At 40.5% G+C, this 16,734-nt stretch overlaps 1 protein-coding gene across 2 annotated transcripts in view; it reads right to left on the reverse strand.

Annotated features, from left to right (window-relative positions):
* Positions 1-3,499: 3,499 nt before the first annotated feature.
* CLSPN (claspin) overlaps positions 3,500-16,734 on the reverse strand; it is a 29,799-nt gene continuing 16,564 nt past the window's right edge. For both annotated transcript variants that reach the window (XM_004678787.2, XM_004678786.2), the window contains 16 exons: positions 13,500-13,726; positions 12,586-12,761; positions 12,421-12,485; positions 11,682-11,881; positions 11,194-11,348; positions 10,389-10,613; positions 9,766-9,879; positions 8,605-8,680; positions 8,298-8,398; positions 6,325-6,489; positions 6,114-6,235; positions 5,689-5,816; positions 5,023-5,125; positions 4,357-4,439; positions 3,952-4,113; positions 3,500-3,663 (listed from right to left, as the gene is read on the reverse strand). In XM_004678787.2, coding sequence (XP_004678844.1) covers positions 3,553-3,663; positions 3,952-4,113; positions 4,357-4,439; positions 5,023-5,125; positions 5,689-5,816; positions 6,114-6,235; positions 6,325-6,489; positions 8,298-8,398; positions 8,605-8,680; positions 9,766-9,879; positions 10,389-10,613; positions 11,194-11,348; positions 11,682-11,881; positions 12,421-12,485; positions 12,586-12,761; positions 13,500-13,726 — 2,213 coding nt within the window. In that variant the 3' untranslated portion in view covers positions 3,500-3,552. The remainder of the gene's footprint in view (positions 3,664-3,951; positions 4,114-4,356; positions 4,440-5,022; positions 5,126-5,688; positions 5,817-6,113; positions 6,236-6,324; positions 6,490-8,297; positions 8,399-8,604; positions 8,681-9,765; positions 9,880-10,388; positions 10,614-11,193; positions 11,349-11,681; positions 11,882-12,420; positions 12,486-12,585; positions 12,762-13,499; positions 13,727-16,734) is intronic.

Genomic DNA, 16,734 nt, shown 5'->3' on the forward strand with positions numbered 1-16,734 from the left:
ATATATTAGCCTCATAAGGGAGATAGTGGAGGGAAGGGCAGTCTAGGAAAATGGAAGGGCATTTTAGAAGACGCTGGCGTTAAGGTGAAGTGAATACAGAGGGCATTAGAGGTTGGGAGGTGGTGCTAGGACTGTGCACTTGTTGGGGACCGTACAGAACAGCAGGCCCTGCAGCCTAGGTTTGTGGCAGTCTCTACCATCTGGGTTTTTCACCGCAAGACAAAATCACCTAGTATGGCGCTGGTGGTATAGTGGTGAGCATAGCTGCCTTCCAGAACATAATGACCTAACAGCGTCTTTTTCAGAATGCACGCCCACTGTTAAGTGATGCCTGGCTGTATCGTGGAGGGTTTGTAGGTGGTAAGAAGTTTGAGTTTAATTCCAGGTGCAATGGAACACACTGAAAGTTCTCAAGAGAAGTTTATGATCATACTGCAGTTTATGTTCATACAAAGGGCACCCTCTCGTGCTGGGCATGATTGTTAAGGAAGGGAAGTAAAAATAGGAGTGGGTAATCAGGAGGTTGTGCGGCACCCAATTTTGGAGAAGGGTATTATCTATGAAGCTGGAAGAAGCTGAGTCAGGATGTGATTTGGAGGTTTTTAGATTGTTTGGTTATTGGAGTCAGGAAAGCAGTGTCAGGAAAGCCCTTCAGATTTCCAGCCAGTGATGGGCATATGGAGGTATGGGAAACTCAAGAAATACAGCTATTTAGGGGAGGAAGATGACATTTTAAAAGATGTTAAGTTTGAGAAGTTTTGAGACAAGAGGTCTTTAGGAGTTTTGACAAAGCAATTTTTTAAAATTTATTTATGCATACAGAACAGCAACACCAGCAATTTTTTAAAATGTATTTATGCATACAGAACTGGGGTACAGGCCAGAGGTGCAGGAGTGGTGAGAGGATTCCACTGCTGAGGGGCGCAGCGGGCGAGACGGGAGAGATCTGCTGCCCCATATGGGTCAACTCTCTAGCCGGGATCATATATTGAAGTAGCTGTGGCCAGCTTCACAGTGCTGCGCTTTTACCTGTTGTGCCACTATGGAGGGCCCACTGACAATTTCTTATGCTTGCAGAGTACTTGACATGATGTGGTCGCATACATCTTCTAACCTAACCCTCCCAGCAAATCTGAGACAGGCGTGAATGACAAGCCTCATTTTATAGATATAAAAAGAGGCTCTGAAAGGTATGGTAAATTCATTCAACTTTATTGGGCAACGCACATTTCAGGCCATGTTCCAGGCAGCAAATAGGATACAAAGTAGGAGACAAATGCTTTCAAGGATGATATAACCAGATAGCATCATAACATTACTTCCAGAAATACTCTCCCAGCCCCTCGATGCACACGTCTCAGGACAGGGGCACCAAGAGGTGCTAGATACAACTGGAGATACAAACCAGAAAGGCCCAGCCCTTAGAAATTCTCAAAGCGGGGAGAAGGCTGTAGCGAGGCAGCTGAGAGGGATGGCACAGGCGGCCGAGCGCCATCTCCACGTGCTTTTGTGAATGTAACCTGACGCTCTGTGGTGCAGACCCTGGTGTAGCTTGGCAGCTGTGGGCTGAGTAAGTGAGATCAGAGTCCAGTTTAAATGAAGTAAATACCACGTGTCCCTATCTCAGTGCGCAGAACAAGGTGGAGTCAAGAAAACTGTCACTGAGCATACTCTGCCTCCCAGAGTCCCAGATTCTCATCCTTCTACATAAAGAATTTCTAAATCAGGGGAGTTGAAAGGGGGAATTTCTAAATTAGGGGAGTTGGAAGCCAGGCCCTGGGGCTTCAGTTTCATGAATATGTAGCTGTCACAACTCTACTTCAATTGTTACACCAAAGTCAAGGCTTAGCCTGCTTTATGATACATTGTTATAAGGAAAAGTGACCCAGGGCTTACAGCTCAACTTTTCTTTCTGGAGCCTAGAACAGAATTTTTGTTCCCCAGATTCCTCAGGCATTGATTTTCTTTACCCTCAGTGATCCCTTCCATCTTCTCTATCTCCTCCCTCGCCTCTTCTCTCTGCCTCACGGTGATATGGGAAAGCAAGGAGAAACACCTCGCCCTGCTTCCCAGTTCTCTTTTGTTCAGCAAGGGTTACCCGGCCTTGGGTACTATTTAGATGGCACAAAGGGAGGGACAGTAACTCACCCTGGACCAGGGCTGCCAACGAAAGGGCTGTAACAGGTGGTACCATGTATACATACTCTCTACACCTGCACTGAACACAAACCACTTTGCGATCACCTCAGAGTGCCTCATTCCAGGCCCAGAGGGCTTCCCTGGGAAGGAGGTAGCTTGAAAACATGTTTAACACTAAACAGACGCTGACCTAAGACTCAGCCTTCAGTCTGAACAGTAAATCCTGCCTTCATGGCATGAAGTTTATTGAAAAATACACACATATTAAAATATCTTTATATACATTTTTCCCATTGCAAAATTACAAATATACAAACATGAATTCTGTCAAAGTCAGCATCTTGTATATTAGAAACTACAGAAAACTACATCCTAATTCCATTGAATTGGTGTTCTCCATCTACCAATAAAAAACTGGCACAGTTCATCCAATTCACCCATTGTCGAGTTCTTGACAATGAAACCAATGTTTTTCCAAAGCAGTAGTGTCGCTCAGTTCTGAGAGAAAAAATATGTGTCATGGCAGTTCAGGGGAAATCAGTAGTGGTGGCAATTTGCTTCAACAATATTTTGGTTGTAATCCATGATGGTCTGATCTTCTCTCAAAACAGGTAATAAAGTATAAAATTATCCTCTGCAGGGTCAGGGCAATGTACTCACCCAGTTGAATGCAATAAATAATGCTTTTATTTCCTCTTCTAAAGGGAAAGGGTCCTTGAACGACACTAAAATGAGAGTTCAGTCCCAGGACAGAGGGGCCTGCCCAGGGCTATATCCGGTGGACACACACTGGGTGCAACCACCACACTCCAGAAAATTAGGGCCAAAGTCTTTTTGACTTGGGTAATTCTTTGAGTCCTATTATAAAGGAAGCAAAGGTTACTCTGAAATTTGAGACTGCCTTGGAAAGAGGAAGATAGGAAAATGGAAGGGGCGGACTAGCTGGTTCTAGGGCCCATCTAGGGAGCCTTTCATTGAGCCCTGGTCACGGTGGTACAGACCTTAAGGTGGGAAGAAGTCATCCTGGTAATGATAGTCACAGCTTTCTATCATCTTCTGCAATTCACCATTTTCCCCTCCTTCAACCACCCCAATCACAAAGTGGTATCAACCCAGGAAGCTGCTAGGATCAGTGTCTAATATTTAATGGAGGAAATGAGACTTTATCCAAGTATCTATGATGTTGTAGAGCAAAGATTAATCTTAACTGAGGGGTTAAGACGAGTAGCTAACCCAGGAAACAGTAATAGAAAGGAGAGAGCTGTCCAGAGCCATGCAAAGAACCAAAATCCAGTCTGTAATCTTAATGCACTGATTATGAAAGAAGGGGGTCACCCACATGGGCATTATTCCACCTTCAATGCCAGAAACGTCTCAAAGCAGTTTCAACAGCAGCAGGCACCCTTGCTGGTGTTAGCTTTCCAAGAATTTGAAGATGCTTCGTTTCAATCCAGGAGTACTCTCGTCTGTTTTGGGGCACTTAGGTGAAGGCGTTGTCATGAAAGATGGACCCCTTTTCCTCACCTAGAGAGCAGAGAGTCAGGGTGAGCTCAAACCTCTCAGAAGAGAACTTAGAGTAAATTAGCTCTTCATCACTCATAGTTAAATCATAGACAATTAACAACAGAAACAAAGAAAAGAAATATGAACTTCCCAGGCAAGTTTCAGAGCTGTTACCGACTAGGGGTAACAATCCCCCTGTATGTTCCCAGGGCAGGAATAAAGCTACAGCACACACACATACTTCTTTTAAATTAAAAAATACTTTAATTCTGGTTTGGAGAGCACCAACTGAGCTCTCAAGTTTCCTACCTGAGGCTTCAATGATTCCTTTGCTGTCTCAGTCTTGACAGGAGAAATTGTATGGAAGACAAAGTTTCTTGAATTTCGGGGAGCAGTGGGGTTGAGATCAGAGAGGGCAGCCAGTTTCTGAAGCACAGCTTTGGGCTGATTTAGCAGAGAGCCTGTCTTAATCTAAGGAAAGAAGAGTCACATGGTATCAAATTCTAAGTGTGTGGAAAGAGAAGTCCTTCTCCCCTGCAGTGTAGTGCAGGTACATATCCCTGCCCTACTCAAGAGGAAAGTAATCAGCAGAATCCCTTGACATCTTCCAATTCCTACAGCAACCTCCCTCCCCAACGATACGGTATTCCCTTAGCTTGACCTGGGCCTTCATCTGAGGATCAAGACACCAGGCTAACAAGGTCCCCAACCAACCTGGCTGGTACTTCCTGGGCCAATGGCTTCAAAAGGATCTCTAAGTAAAGACTTTGATTCTTGAACAACAATGGTGCGATTGACTAAAAAGAAAAAAATAGAGACACTTTTTCTGGGCAAAGCTGGATAGAATTGCTTTTAAATCCAAACAAACAAAGAAGACTTTGACTAAACCAATAAACTAAACTAAAAAAGCTACAGGAACGAACTCTCATTATTTTTAATGTTGACTTGGAATGATAATAAAAGAAATAACCAGGTTGAACTTATTGACTAATCATTAACAGTAATAAAAAATAAGCATGCGAAGAGTGAAATAGTGTTTAAGAGCTTAGGCTCTGCAGTTAGATAAATCTGGGTTCAAATCCCATCTTTAACACATAGGTATGTAATCCTTAGTGACTAAATAATGACACTGGAATTCATACTGAGCTTCCTTAGAACATACAGGAAAAACCTGTTAAACAGTCTCACAAATACAACTTCCACTGCCCAACAATCTAGGATCTGCAAACACTGCCTCTCCCCCCATCTGAGGGACCACTTTAAGATAGTGTTAGACACATGTCCATAAGTAAGGTGAACAACCCTGAAGTTCGAGTTGCCTGCAAGACTCCAGCACTAACAGTTGAGGAAGCCAGTCCTTGGGGAGAAGCAAGTGCTCACCATTGTTCTGTAGTGCTTTGGCAGTAACTTTCTTGGCCAGCATCATAAACTGACTTTCTTCCCCAATTTCTTCTTCTTCAGCTGCAATTTTCCCCTGCTGTGCCTGAAAATAAAAATCAGACACTTTAACAGGAGTCCTTTGTGCTCCTAAATAATTAGCAGGGCCTGGATTGTGAAGCTAGGGTACCTGTGACTTCACTTGTTTCTCTCTTTTTTTAAAAGAGATACAGGCCAGAGGTGTTGGGGGTGAGAGGATTCACCAGAGACAGAGTGGGGCACAGAACAGGCAGATCTACTGAAATACACTGCTGAGGGGGGGCAGAAGCGAGAAAGGAGAGGTCTGTTGCCCTATATGGGTCACCTCCTTGGCCAGGGATGGAACTCATGCTGTAGTGGCTGTGGACAGCTTTACAGAGCTGAGACTCAACCCCCACACCAACAGGAGGGCCTTTGTTTCTCTTTAGACAAAAAAGATTGCTTTTAGACAGACAAATATGAAGAGAATTGCTCATGGTAACCTCAAAGCACAAAAGAAAAGGGAAGGACTACAAGGACAGCAATCAATCCGCTGCTCAAGATTTTGGAACTGTCAGGACAAGATAGGGGACTGGATCCTTTCCTCATACACTAGGGTCAAAACAGGTGAATTTCCTGCATAGTTCCTACTTGGTCCCGTAGCCATTGTTCTCGTTCAATTCTCTCTTTTCTCCATCTGGCTTCTGTCTCGTCAAGTTGTTCTTCAATCTGATCATCATCAGAGTCTCTGTGGAACAAGTCCATCTGGGAAGCATCATCTAAAGCAAAGAGTTAAGGCGATCAGCATTCCATAATTCCCAGAGGATATGCCCTGACAGATACTAACACAAACTTACCACTCACTAATAGAAAATAGTCACACAACCAGACCCTCCACAATAGCCAGCTATAGTTTTAATTTCTGCTTAGACTGATATAGTCCACCAGTTGCTTCTATATAAAACTGGCATATATGCTTTTTTTTTTTTATTAAAAAGTTTATTTTTACATCATTTTTCACATTTTTTTTTCATCTCAATTGTAATGCATATATGCTTTTACAACAACCACAGTACCTATGTTTTTCCATCGAAACTTCCTCATTCGCCCAGGGCCATCGCTGTGCAGATCTCCATCAGCAAGGTATCTCTCTTGGTATAAACGTAGCTGTCGCTTATCATCATCCAACATTGTTTTCCTACAACAGGAAAATTAAGGTGTTCACAACCAGGACTATGGCTGGTTAGACAGCTGCCTGAAGACATACCGGCTTGCTGGGATACTGACATGTGTATTTTTTTGATTTGACTTTGCAGTTCCTCATCAGAAGGAAGTACTTCATCAATGACATCCTCTTCATATTCATCAATGTCTTCCCCATCATACTCATCTTCACTTCCTATGTCGCTCCCTGACACCTCGGCCTCATCTTCCAGATATTTCTTCAATCTCCTGGAAAATAATTTTGAAGATTAGAAAATGCCAACAATGAATACACACAGAGAATATAGAAACAATAAGAAAAGTAAAACACAGCACCTCTAAGAACAATAATGAGGTTAAATTTATAACAAGTAGTCAAGACTGTCACTTAATATATCTTGTATGCCAACACCTGTGCTTTATGGGCACCACCACATTACCTCAGCAGGGGCTACTATTGTTTCTGTCAACATACACTCAAAGGAGCTGAGAATTAAAAAGTAAACAACTAAGAGACATGACTGGGCTTTAGTGTTAGTGGTTCTTGGTTATCAAAACAATTAGTAGTTTTTCAGTTCTCTTATTTATTGGAAATAAATCTACTGTCACCTTGGGTTCAGAGTCCTATTACATATGGACATAAGTGGCAGAAGTTTGTTGGCCGTCTGAAGGCTTATTTTTATCAAAGACATGTTAATTATTTAAAAGCTAAGTTCCTTTAAATCCTGAGATTTCCTTAGGGCTTACCAGCCACTAATTTTCCTAATCTCCTCATCTACTCTTGGACTAGTTCAACTTTCAGCTGTCAGTCTTCATAAGATTTCATTTAAACAAATGATTCCACAGTTAAATAAGGTTTAAGGACCATTAACTTAGAAAAAGTTAAAGATGGCTCAAAGCTGCATGAGTTAATCTGACAGGTGGCAAATTAGAACCCCAAACGAATCTTAAAAAATGGAATGATGGGCTTAAAACAATATCTAACAGGGATCAATATATATATGTGAATTCTAAGTCATCCATGTACAATATAATATTGAATGTCAACTTAAATATCCTTACAAAACTTGTAACTCCACGGAAAAAAATCTGTGGATATTTTAACTGGGAAAAAAGCAAGATGCAAAATTTTACATACAAAAGAAACTACAGCTCTCAACAATGTAAAAATACATGCATAAAGTTACAAGGCAATTTAACCATCAACACTTTCACAAATATTCTGGATAGAGAACATGGAAGGAATTTTTGTTGGTATTTTTCTGTATTCCTTTAAATATTCTGAAGTAAATGGTCAGACTCTGATCAGGACAGTAACAAAACATAAGGGGGTCATCATAGGCCAAAACCAGGATAAGGAAAACCTGGAAAAACAGTAATCATAGGAAAAAAAGACCCAGGGAATCCTAGTTTTACTAGAGTGACTCAGCGCTCACAGGTTTTGACTGCTGTGTTAGTATGCATCCAGAATGAGGCGTGCTGTGCCTCTACATATAGTAGCCACAGCACCTGGAGATGAAGAGAACATCCAGCACTCAAGCAGTCTGAAAGGAATTTCATGTGAGAAACAGCTAAGGAACCAGAGGCATTTCCTCTAGAAATCACTCGAAGACATGATCATTTTTAATATTCAAGAGATGTCAAATGAAAAGATTTTATTTAATTATGTTAACTACAAAAAAGCAAAATCAGAACCCACAAACTGAAGTTAAAAAAGCTGGCAAGGGCCCTCCCTGGTGGCGGAGCAGGTTAAAGCACTGCGCTGAGAAGCTAAAGCCACTTCCGCACGAGTTCGATCCCCGCCTGCCCCGGAGGTGACCCACATGGCGTGGCAGACCTCTCCTGACCCGCCCGCTGCTCCCCTCAGCAGTGTACTTCGATGACCTGCCTGTTCTGCTCCTCACTCTGTCTCTGGCAAATCCTCTCTCACCACTCCCGCAACTCTCACCTGTGCCCAGTTCTGTATGATTAAATAAATAAATCTTTAAAAAAAAAAAAAAAGCTGGCAAACTAGAACTCAACTATTAGAACTTTCTAGCAATTGATATAACACCTACATTTGTCTTTTCAACTTCTCAGATTGCTTCATGAGCTCTTCCTCATCATCTTCAAGATCTCCCAAAGCTACGTCTTCATTATCAGAATCACTGTGTTCATCCTGCAAAATCGTAACATCACACTCAATCAGAATAAAATGCACCCTCCACAAAGCAGGATGTATAAACATCTGCCTAAACATCTCACTCTAAGAAATTGATTCTGTTAAGATGCCAAACTTAGAATTCTCAGAACTCAGAGTAGGAAAAAATATATAGTCACAATACCTGGAGTTCAATATGGTTACTTTGTTCCCTTCAAACTCACCTCATTACTATCAAACTCATTATCATTTGGGACAAGTCGAAAGTCTCCAAATTCCTCCTCTTCACCATCATCTTCTCTGAAATGCATGTCAACAAGTAACAAATAAATGACTGTAAGCGAACTATAAGCAATTGATCAGCTTAAGAACTGAAAATGTTTTATTAGCACCAATAATTGTTTCATGAAATAGGAAATCAGGTATCCTATGTTTAAAATAATTTTTTTATGTGCTGCTAAAATATACACACCACACTTATCACCTTAACCATTCTTTAGTATACAATTCCATAGTGTTAGGTACATTCACAGTGTTGCACAACCCATGCCCAGCACTCTTTTCATATTGTAAAATGGAAACTTTTGTTTCATATAGTCAAATTCTATTTCTGTGAATTTGACTACTCTAAGAACCTGGCATAAGTGAAATCATTTGTATTTTGCGATCAGCTTATTTCACTTAACATAATGTCCTCATTATGTTGTAGTATGTGTCAGAATTTATTTCCTTTGTAAGACACAGTAGCATTCCCGTGGATGTGTACATATACATATACAAACAAATACATACACACACAACACATTTATCCATTTGGAATGCTTCTATCTTTTACTATTATTATAAATGATACTTAATTGAACATGAGCATATGAATAATTTTAATTAAGTCCTATTTTCACTTCTTTTGGGTATATACCTAAAAGTAGAATTGCTAGATTGAATACTAATTCTATTTTTAAATTTCTGAGGAATTGCCATCCTGATTTCCACAGCAGTCTCACCATGTTACTTTCCCACCAGCTGTGCACAAGGGTTCCAATTTCTCCACATCCTCTTCAACACCTACTTTCTGGCTTTTGACAGTAGCCACCACCCTAGTGGGTGTGACAGTATCTTTTTGTGGTTTTGATTTGCATCCCTAATTATCAGTGATACTGAGCATCTTTTCTGTGCTTATCCTTGTCATTTTTATCCTGTTGTCCAACAACTAAGTGAAAGCATTATAATTTCCCTGCTATGCAAATATGAGACTCAGAACCACCGTAGGACTCTGAGAAAGAATACGAGCTCCCTAGATGACCAATTAAACCCAGAAAACCTGACCCCGGCATTTTATCAGGAGACCAGACAACACCAAGTGTCCACCAATCACTGAGACTCACCTGTCTGTTGGAAACGAGCCAGAGCAGAGAGCAAGTGCTTCTTCCATTGGGTCACCCATGCTGCCCACTGTCTCTTGATTATTTAACTCTGATGGAACTAGAATGGAGGCATCCACATCACCAACAAATAAAAAGATTTGTCACCAGGGAATGATAGTTTTATTCTCTCTTCCCAGCAATCAATAGATAAACCAGCTCAAAAGAATTCTAAGGTGAGCTTCCAAAAAGAGCTCACCATCCATTCATTCAACAAATCCTTATTTGTTCTTACTATAGGCCAGGCACCTGAGAATCAGTAGCGCACAAAACATCCCATTCTAGAAAGGGTGTGGGAAGAAGAAGGGGGCATGCAGTTGGAAATGGTTAGCATTTATATGAAATTTATAATACACCAAACACTGTTCTAAACTTTCAATATCTATTAACCATAATAGACCTATAACCATCTATTAAGCTAACACTTTATAGTTTTAATATCAAGAATCAAATAGTAAGTTCAAGCTACATGTGAGATTCCATTTCCTGTGAACTTATCACCGCAGAGTCAGGGGCTTCTTTTCAAGGACGGTGACTTAAGATACTTAGCCACGGTGAGCCTGATGCTCTCTGTTGGATATTTACCCTGAGAAGTGAATTTTCCTGAACAAAGATTCAGAAGTTCTTCCATATTCTCTTTCTTGTCACTCTTGCTAGGCAGGGGTTTTTCAGCCTGAGATGTGAACTTTCCAGTACACAAATCCAACAGTTCATCCATGTTAGCATCCATGGCATTTTCATCCATACTGGCTAGTGGTAGTCGGGGCTTTAAAACCTGGTACTGGTTCCTGTGGTTTCTAACATTTAAGAACCTACAAGCACAACGAAGAATGTAAGGAATTCTCTATGAAAAACAGAAATGTATGAAAAACCCTAAATTCATTTCTACTACCAAAGGTCAAAGCTGAATACCAAACCAGAAGACGAAAGATTCAAACTTTAGCCTGTGATAATCTAAAGTGGGGTGGGAAGTTTTAAGAAAGAATAAATGCTGTTCAAAAGTAAAGGGTAGAAGGATAACTTTTGCGTTCAGATGATGCCAGAGCAGGGCTTGTTGTTAGGCCTATGTAATATACCACAGTTTTGCCAATTCTTAGTCCTACTCAACAATCAAAACATAGTAAAGTGGATACAGGGACATTTGATGCCTTACAAGAACTATGCATTTCAAATAAGGCAGAGTGAAGGATCGGAACACCAGCAAGAGCTATTTACATTTTATTTTGTGGAGAGACTTTGTTCAAACTTGTAAAATGTAATACTAATGGTCTGTACACCTTCTCTTTCTCAGAAGAGAAGGCACAGATGGAGTGACAGAAGCTCACTTTATTTTTAAACAAAATTAAGCAGTACCCAGCACCATTCCACCCACAGAAACATAAAACTACCTACCCATCTGCATCCAACAGTTGGCTCTGAGTGTCATCTTCTAAACAGAACTGGAAGTCTTCTGCTCCTAGGAAAAGTGTCTTAGGCTCTGGGGAGGCGTTATACAGATCCTGGGAATCCTCTATGGGAAGCGAAGGCTCAGACAGCTTTCCTGAACTCTGGCACCAAAACAAAACCAAACAAAAACAAAACATTTTACAAATGTCATTCACTATCATGACAACAACAGAAGTTGCTATTTGCAGTATTTCATCTACTCTCAGGCAACTGCAATTGAGAAGGACAATGCATAGCAAAGAGAAGCATAAAGAAAAAAAAAAATCTCCAAGTAAGTAAGAATACCGAATAAGGTTTGTTTTTAATACACAAAGGGGGTGGATTTTTTAAACTGAACATATACAGTGTGGTAGGAGTTGGCGGCTTGGACAAACTTTATTTAGCGATGTGGGAAGCAAAAGGGGGAGGAGATTAGAAAACCATTACCATATTACCTTAGAAGCTGAGCTGACCAAACTGGCTCTAAATAGCCCAGGGGAAGGAGATCTGAATCCTCCTGCTGTAGGGAAAATACTGTTTCCACGGCCTGTTTGTCTGTTACAAGGTTGATAAGATGGAATTGTGGAGCCAATCAGCTCAAAGCTGCTATTGTGGCTGCTCTCTTTTGTTAGCAATGAACATGAATCATCTTCATCTGAAAAAAGAGAAGTAACTTTTAAAAACATGATTCCAGAAACAGGGTGGATTTATTCAAGAAAAAGAGTTGAGAATGAAATTGTCAAGTAACATTCAAAGACAAACCTTTCAAGTTAAATGTTCCAAGACATCAAGTTGAAAGTGTATTACAATAGTAACACAGTATTAGACAATCAGGGTTTATCCCCTGAGCTAAGTGACACTAAGTTTCCTGTCTCTCTTGAGCTCTCCTCTCCATTATCCAATCACTTATACATCTTCCTTCTATCTATAGAGAAAAGTCCCATAATTTACTCAATCAACATACACTCAGAAGGGACCTATTTTATGCCCATGGTTAACTATAGAGAAACAGCATGTAAGCTTTAAAAAAACTAGACCAAGGAAAATATTCTAATTCCTAAGTCCCTTCATTGCCACATGTAAGATGGAGAAGGATCCATTGGGACTCAATACATGGAACCTACAGATAGCTGGTAGGTATCAAAGCTGGAGAATCAAAGAGAAATCAAGCTCTGCATAAGAGACACTCCTTACCCAGTTTGTTAGGCCTTTTCCCCGAGTTTTCATCTGTTTCTGATTTTTCTTCACTAGGAAAGTAACTGGAAAGAAAAAAAAAAGGCAAATTTTGTATCTACTTCTGTTCTTACAACAGTAGTAAATCCAAGGGAATCTTATCTTTCCCTAGAGAAAATTATTTACCCCATTTTGGAAGAGTTGTCTTTAAACAGAAGTAAGGTAGAATCTGAGGAAAGAGGTTTGGGAACAGAGAGGCCAACTGACTTGCCAACTTCACTACTGCCATCAATGTCTTCTTTATCCATGTCTTTTTCATCTTTGGTTTCTATTTCTTCGCCACTGAGGAGGAATTCTGTAATCTTTACCATCACATAGACAAATAAAATAAAATAAAATAAAATAAAGTAAAACAGGTCAAAAAATTAAGAGTAAACAGACTACTAGCCTACTTATAGGTCATAGCTTAAATCTGGAAGGGTGAACCTGAAGGAAGCTCATTCTAACCACGATCATTCATGTAATTTTCCTGACCCTTTTAGAGATGTTTGTACTTATTTTATTTTGCCTCTTACCCTCCCTAAATTGTGGCGTAATTATGAAGGAAGACTGGATTATCATTTTACTAAGAGGTTAACTGATTAATCTGAAATTGAAGAACTACTGACTTCAAACCAAACAGACTGCCATAGCTGACCAACCAGCTCAGCCACTGCTTTCTTCTTCCTTCACCCGGGCCTCAGGGAGGCATCAGTCTTGCCTGAGAATTTATTCCAGACCTCAACCTGGCCAAGTTTAAAACTGCTTACCTAAATTAATGAGGACAAAGTGCCTATTACTAGAGTCATTTCAATATTAGCGTATTTGGGTTACTGTATGCAGACGAACAGATGGAAGCCAAGGCAATGGTTCTGAGGTCTACAAGAATTTCGTGGTGCTAACAGAACTGAATGCACTAAGATTTAAGTACCTATGAGCTAGCTGTATTCACCTTTGATCCTAAAATCATGCACAATCATATTCACTAGATTCTTATTCAAATCTGATTTTCTCTTTCCCCTACTCATCCTAAGCAACAAAATTACATAATTGTCAGAAACCTGATTGCCTTCATCCTCCTCGTCCTCTTCTTTCTCCTCTTCCTGCTCTAAAGCTTCCTCTTCTCCATCTTCCTCAGATTCATCTGTCATTTCCTCCTCCTCCTCTTCCTCTTCAAATCCATCTTCATTATCTAATTTAAATAATGCTTGACGCTTCTGGCGCTCCTCAAACCTCCGGCGCTTCATTGCTTCCTGCAGCTTAGCTTTTAGCACCTGAAGCTTTTCACCTAAACAGAAATATGAAGAAAAGCTTTACTTATTAACAACCGATCGTATACTACAATAATTTAAGTGTGTGTTTTAGACAACTCCAGAAGTATGCAAGCCATACCCAAAAAGGAAAACCAGAAACCTTAGTTCTCTAGACTTTTCTTACTTTAACAAAAGGGGATTTTATGCGTTACAGTGTAAAAGAGAACTTTATACGTATGTTCTATACCTTGGATTAATCTATTATACAAAGATTATAAAATTATTATTAAAAAGGGCAAAAAGGCTGGGAAGAGTAGGTCTTCACAGAAGTCTCTGGTTCATCAAGGGGTAAGACAGTAGTAGGAAGGAAGCATCTCATGCACAGGCACCTAAGAGCAACATGCATGAGAATGATGCTTAAAATAACAGTGTAGAAACTTTGCCACTGAACTACAGCTACAGAAGAGCAAGCAAGTGAAAGAAATAGCAGGCAAAAGAGAAGTGAAGAAGCTAATATTTTTAATTAATTTTCATTAAAATGGAGGCATGGCTTAAGAAGTGTTCATACAGAAACCAATAATTCAAATCCTGATTCTTACTAGAAATTTAGGCTCATTTAGGATAAATGAATATTACTGACCTCTTCTAAAGGTAGATAAAAGTTTTATGTAATTAAAGATATTTTTTGTGTAAAAGAACTGTGGTGTAACTCTGTCTCTGGTGAATCCTCTCCCCCCACACACACACTTATGACCCACACCCCAGCTCTTGTATGCACAAGTAAATAAATCTTAAAAAAAAAAAAAAAGAGGTGGGGTATGAGAGGGGAGATGAATGGATTCACCAGAGACAAGAGTGGGGAGTAGAATAGGCATATTTTCTTAAAATACACTGCTGAGGGGAGCAGCACACAAGACAGGGGGTCTACTGTGCCATATGTGGGTGAGCTCCCTGCCCAGGGATCAAACTCAGGCCTTAGCAGTTATATACTGAGACTTAACTCCAAAGCCACCAGGGGTTTAAAAACATGAAACAACATCCTTTCCTCCTTTCTCCCAATAAACTTATATGCACATTTAATGTTAACATATTATGCAATATTATATCATGACTAGAGCATTATCATCTTTTCTCAGAGCTTTGTTATGAAACTTTTCAATTTCCTTGAGCCTTAGTTTAAGTCTTTCTACCAACCTTGTATCCTGATTCTCAATAAAATTACCCCCACTAAAGTCACTGGCTCAGAAGCCACTAAGGAATACCTTGATAAAATATCTCTACTGAAGAAAAAGAAACAACTCAAGAGTAAAGTAGGCAGAACTAGTAGCTCAGAGAAAAATAAATACATTCTGTTAATACATTTAAAATGTTAACATCACTTCTAATTAAAAGATACAAGTCAAAGTGAGATACCATCAATGACTTAATCTGGCAAAAATTTAAAGGTATAATATTCAGAGTGTATATATCTCTGGAATTATTTTTTTAAAGATATTTTTGCATACAGAACTGGGGTACAGACCAGAGATACAAGGGTAGTGAGAGGATTCCCCAGAGACAGAGTGGGAAGCAGAACAGGCAGACTGACAAAGTACACTGCTGAGGGGAGCAGTGGATGAGACAGGAGAGGTCTGCTGCACCATGTGGATCACCTCCCAGGCAGGGCAGGGGATTGAACTTGTATTGAAGTGGCTGTAGCTAGCTTGCAGTGTTGTGCTTTAACCCACTGCGCCACCAGGAAGAGCCCTGTGGAATTATTCTAAGGGATAATGGGATGCTATGTATCCAAACTTCACTCAATGATTCCAATGCAGACAATTTTGCATAAGATAAACCAGTATAAATCTGACAGTAGTATGCAGCACTGCACAGAACAGCCAAAAACTACAACATGTCAGATTCTCATCAATACAAGTTTGGTTAAAACAAATCATGTTATACAGACATGTATCATTTAATGACAGGGATACATTCTGAGAAATATATTGTCATTAAGCTACATATCAGAGTGCAAGCAGACATATCTAGATGGTGCAGACTACCACCCACCGAGGCCACATGGCAGTCTGATGGGAGCACCACTGTGTATGTGGTTCATCGTTGATCAAAATATCATTTTTAATGCATGACTATTCATACCATGGGATCTATGCAACTGTCTTAGACCTTATAAGCAATATAATGTATACCTGAGCTCTGCAGTTAGGTGGTCAGGATAAGGCTGCTGGTTCTACTATTAGCTGTGTAAACTTAAGTTTCTTAAATATGATGTATAATGTTCTGCTTATATATAGAATAAGGGTACTGGTATGTATTGCAAAGTACATAGAACAAAGCTTGGCAGAGTATTTAATTAACCTGTTTATAACATACACATGCATGCATGCCTTGTATGTGTATATACATTGCCCTAGAAGGACTCACAAGAAATTATTAATCTTTAGGAATACTAATTTTTCATTTTATGCCTTTTCTTCAGTGTTATTTTTTCATTTATTTATTTATGCATACAGATCTGGGTACAGGCCAGAGGTGCAGGGGTGATGAGAAGATTCACCAGAGTGGGGAGCAGAACAAGCAGATTGACAAAATAATACTACTGAGGGGAGCAGCGGGGCAAAACAGGAGAGGTCTGCTGCACCATGCGGGTCAGCTCCCTGTTCGGCCAGGGATTGAACTTGTGTTGAAGTGGCTGCGGCTAGCATAGTGCTGCGCTTTAACCTGCTGTGCCACCAGGGAGGCCCTTCTCGGTGTGTTAGTAGCTTTTCTATGTGAAACTGAGGGCTCTGGCACAGCTGAGGGCACATGCATGGCCGAGGACCATGGAGAGCGGAACACCAGCAATGCAACAGAGAAATGTACTGTCATTAAGCCACGCATCAGAGTGCAAGCAGATGTAGCTATAGGGTCAAGAGCACAGCTGAGGAGCAGGTGAAGAGCAGAGGGTCCGACACACAGCTGAGGATCATGTGCAGAGCAGAGGGCCGGGTGCAGAGCAGAGGGCCGGGTGCAGAGCAGAGGGCCATGCGCAGAGCAGAGGGCC

The sequence above is a fragment of the Condylura cristata genome, unplaced genomic scaffold (assembly GCF_000260355.1).
Source record: "Condylura cristata isolate star-nosed mole 26May11 unplaced genomic scaffold, ConCri1.0 scaffold00008, whole genome shotgun sequence".
NCBI classification, from domain to species: domain Eukaryota; kingdom Metazoa; phylum Chordata; class Mammalia; order Eulipotyphla; family Talpidae; genus Condylura; species Condylura cristata.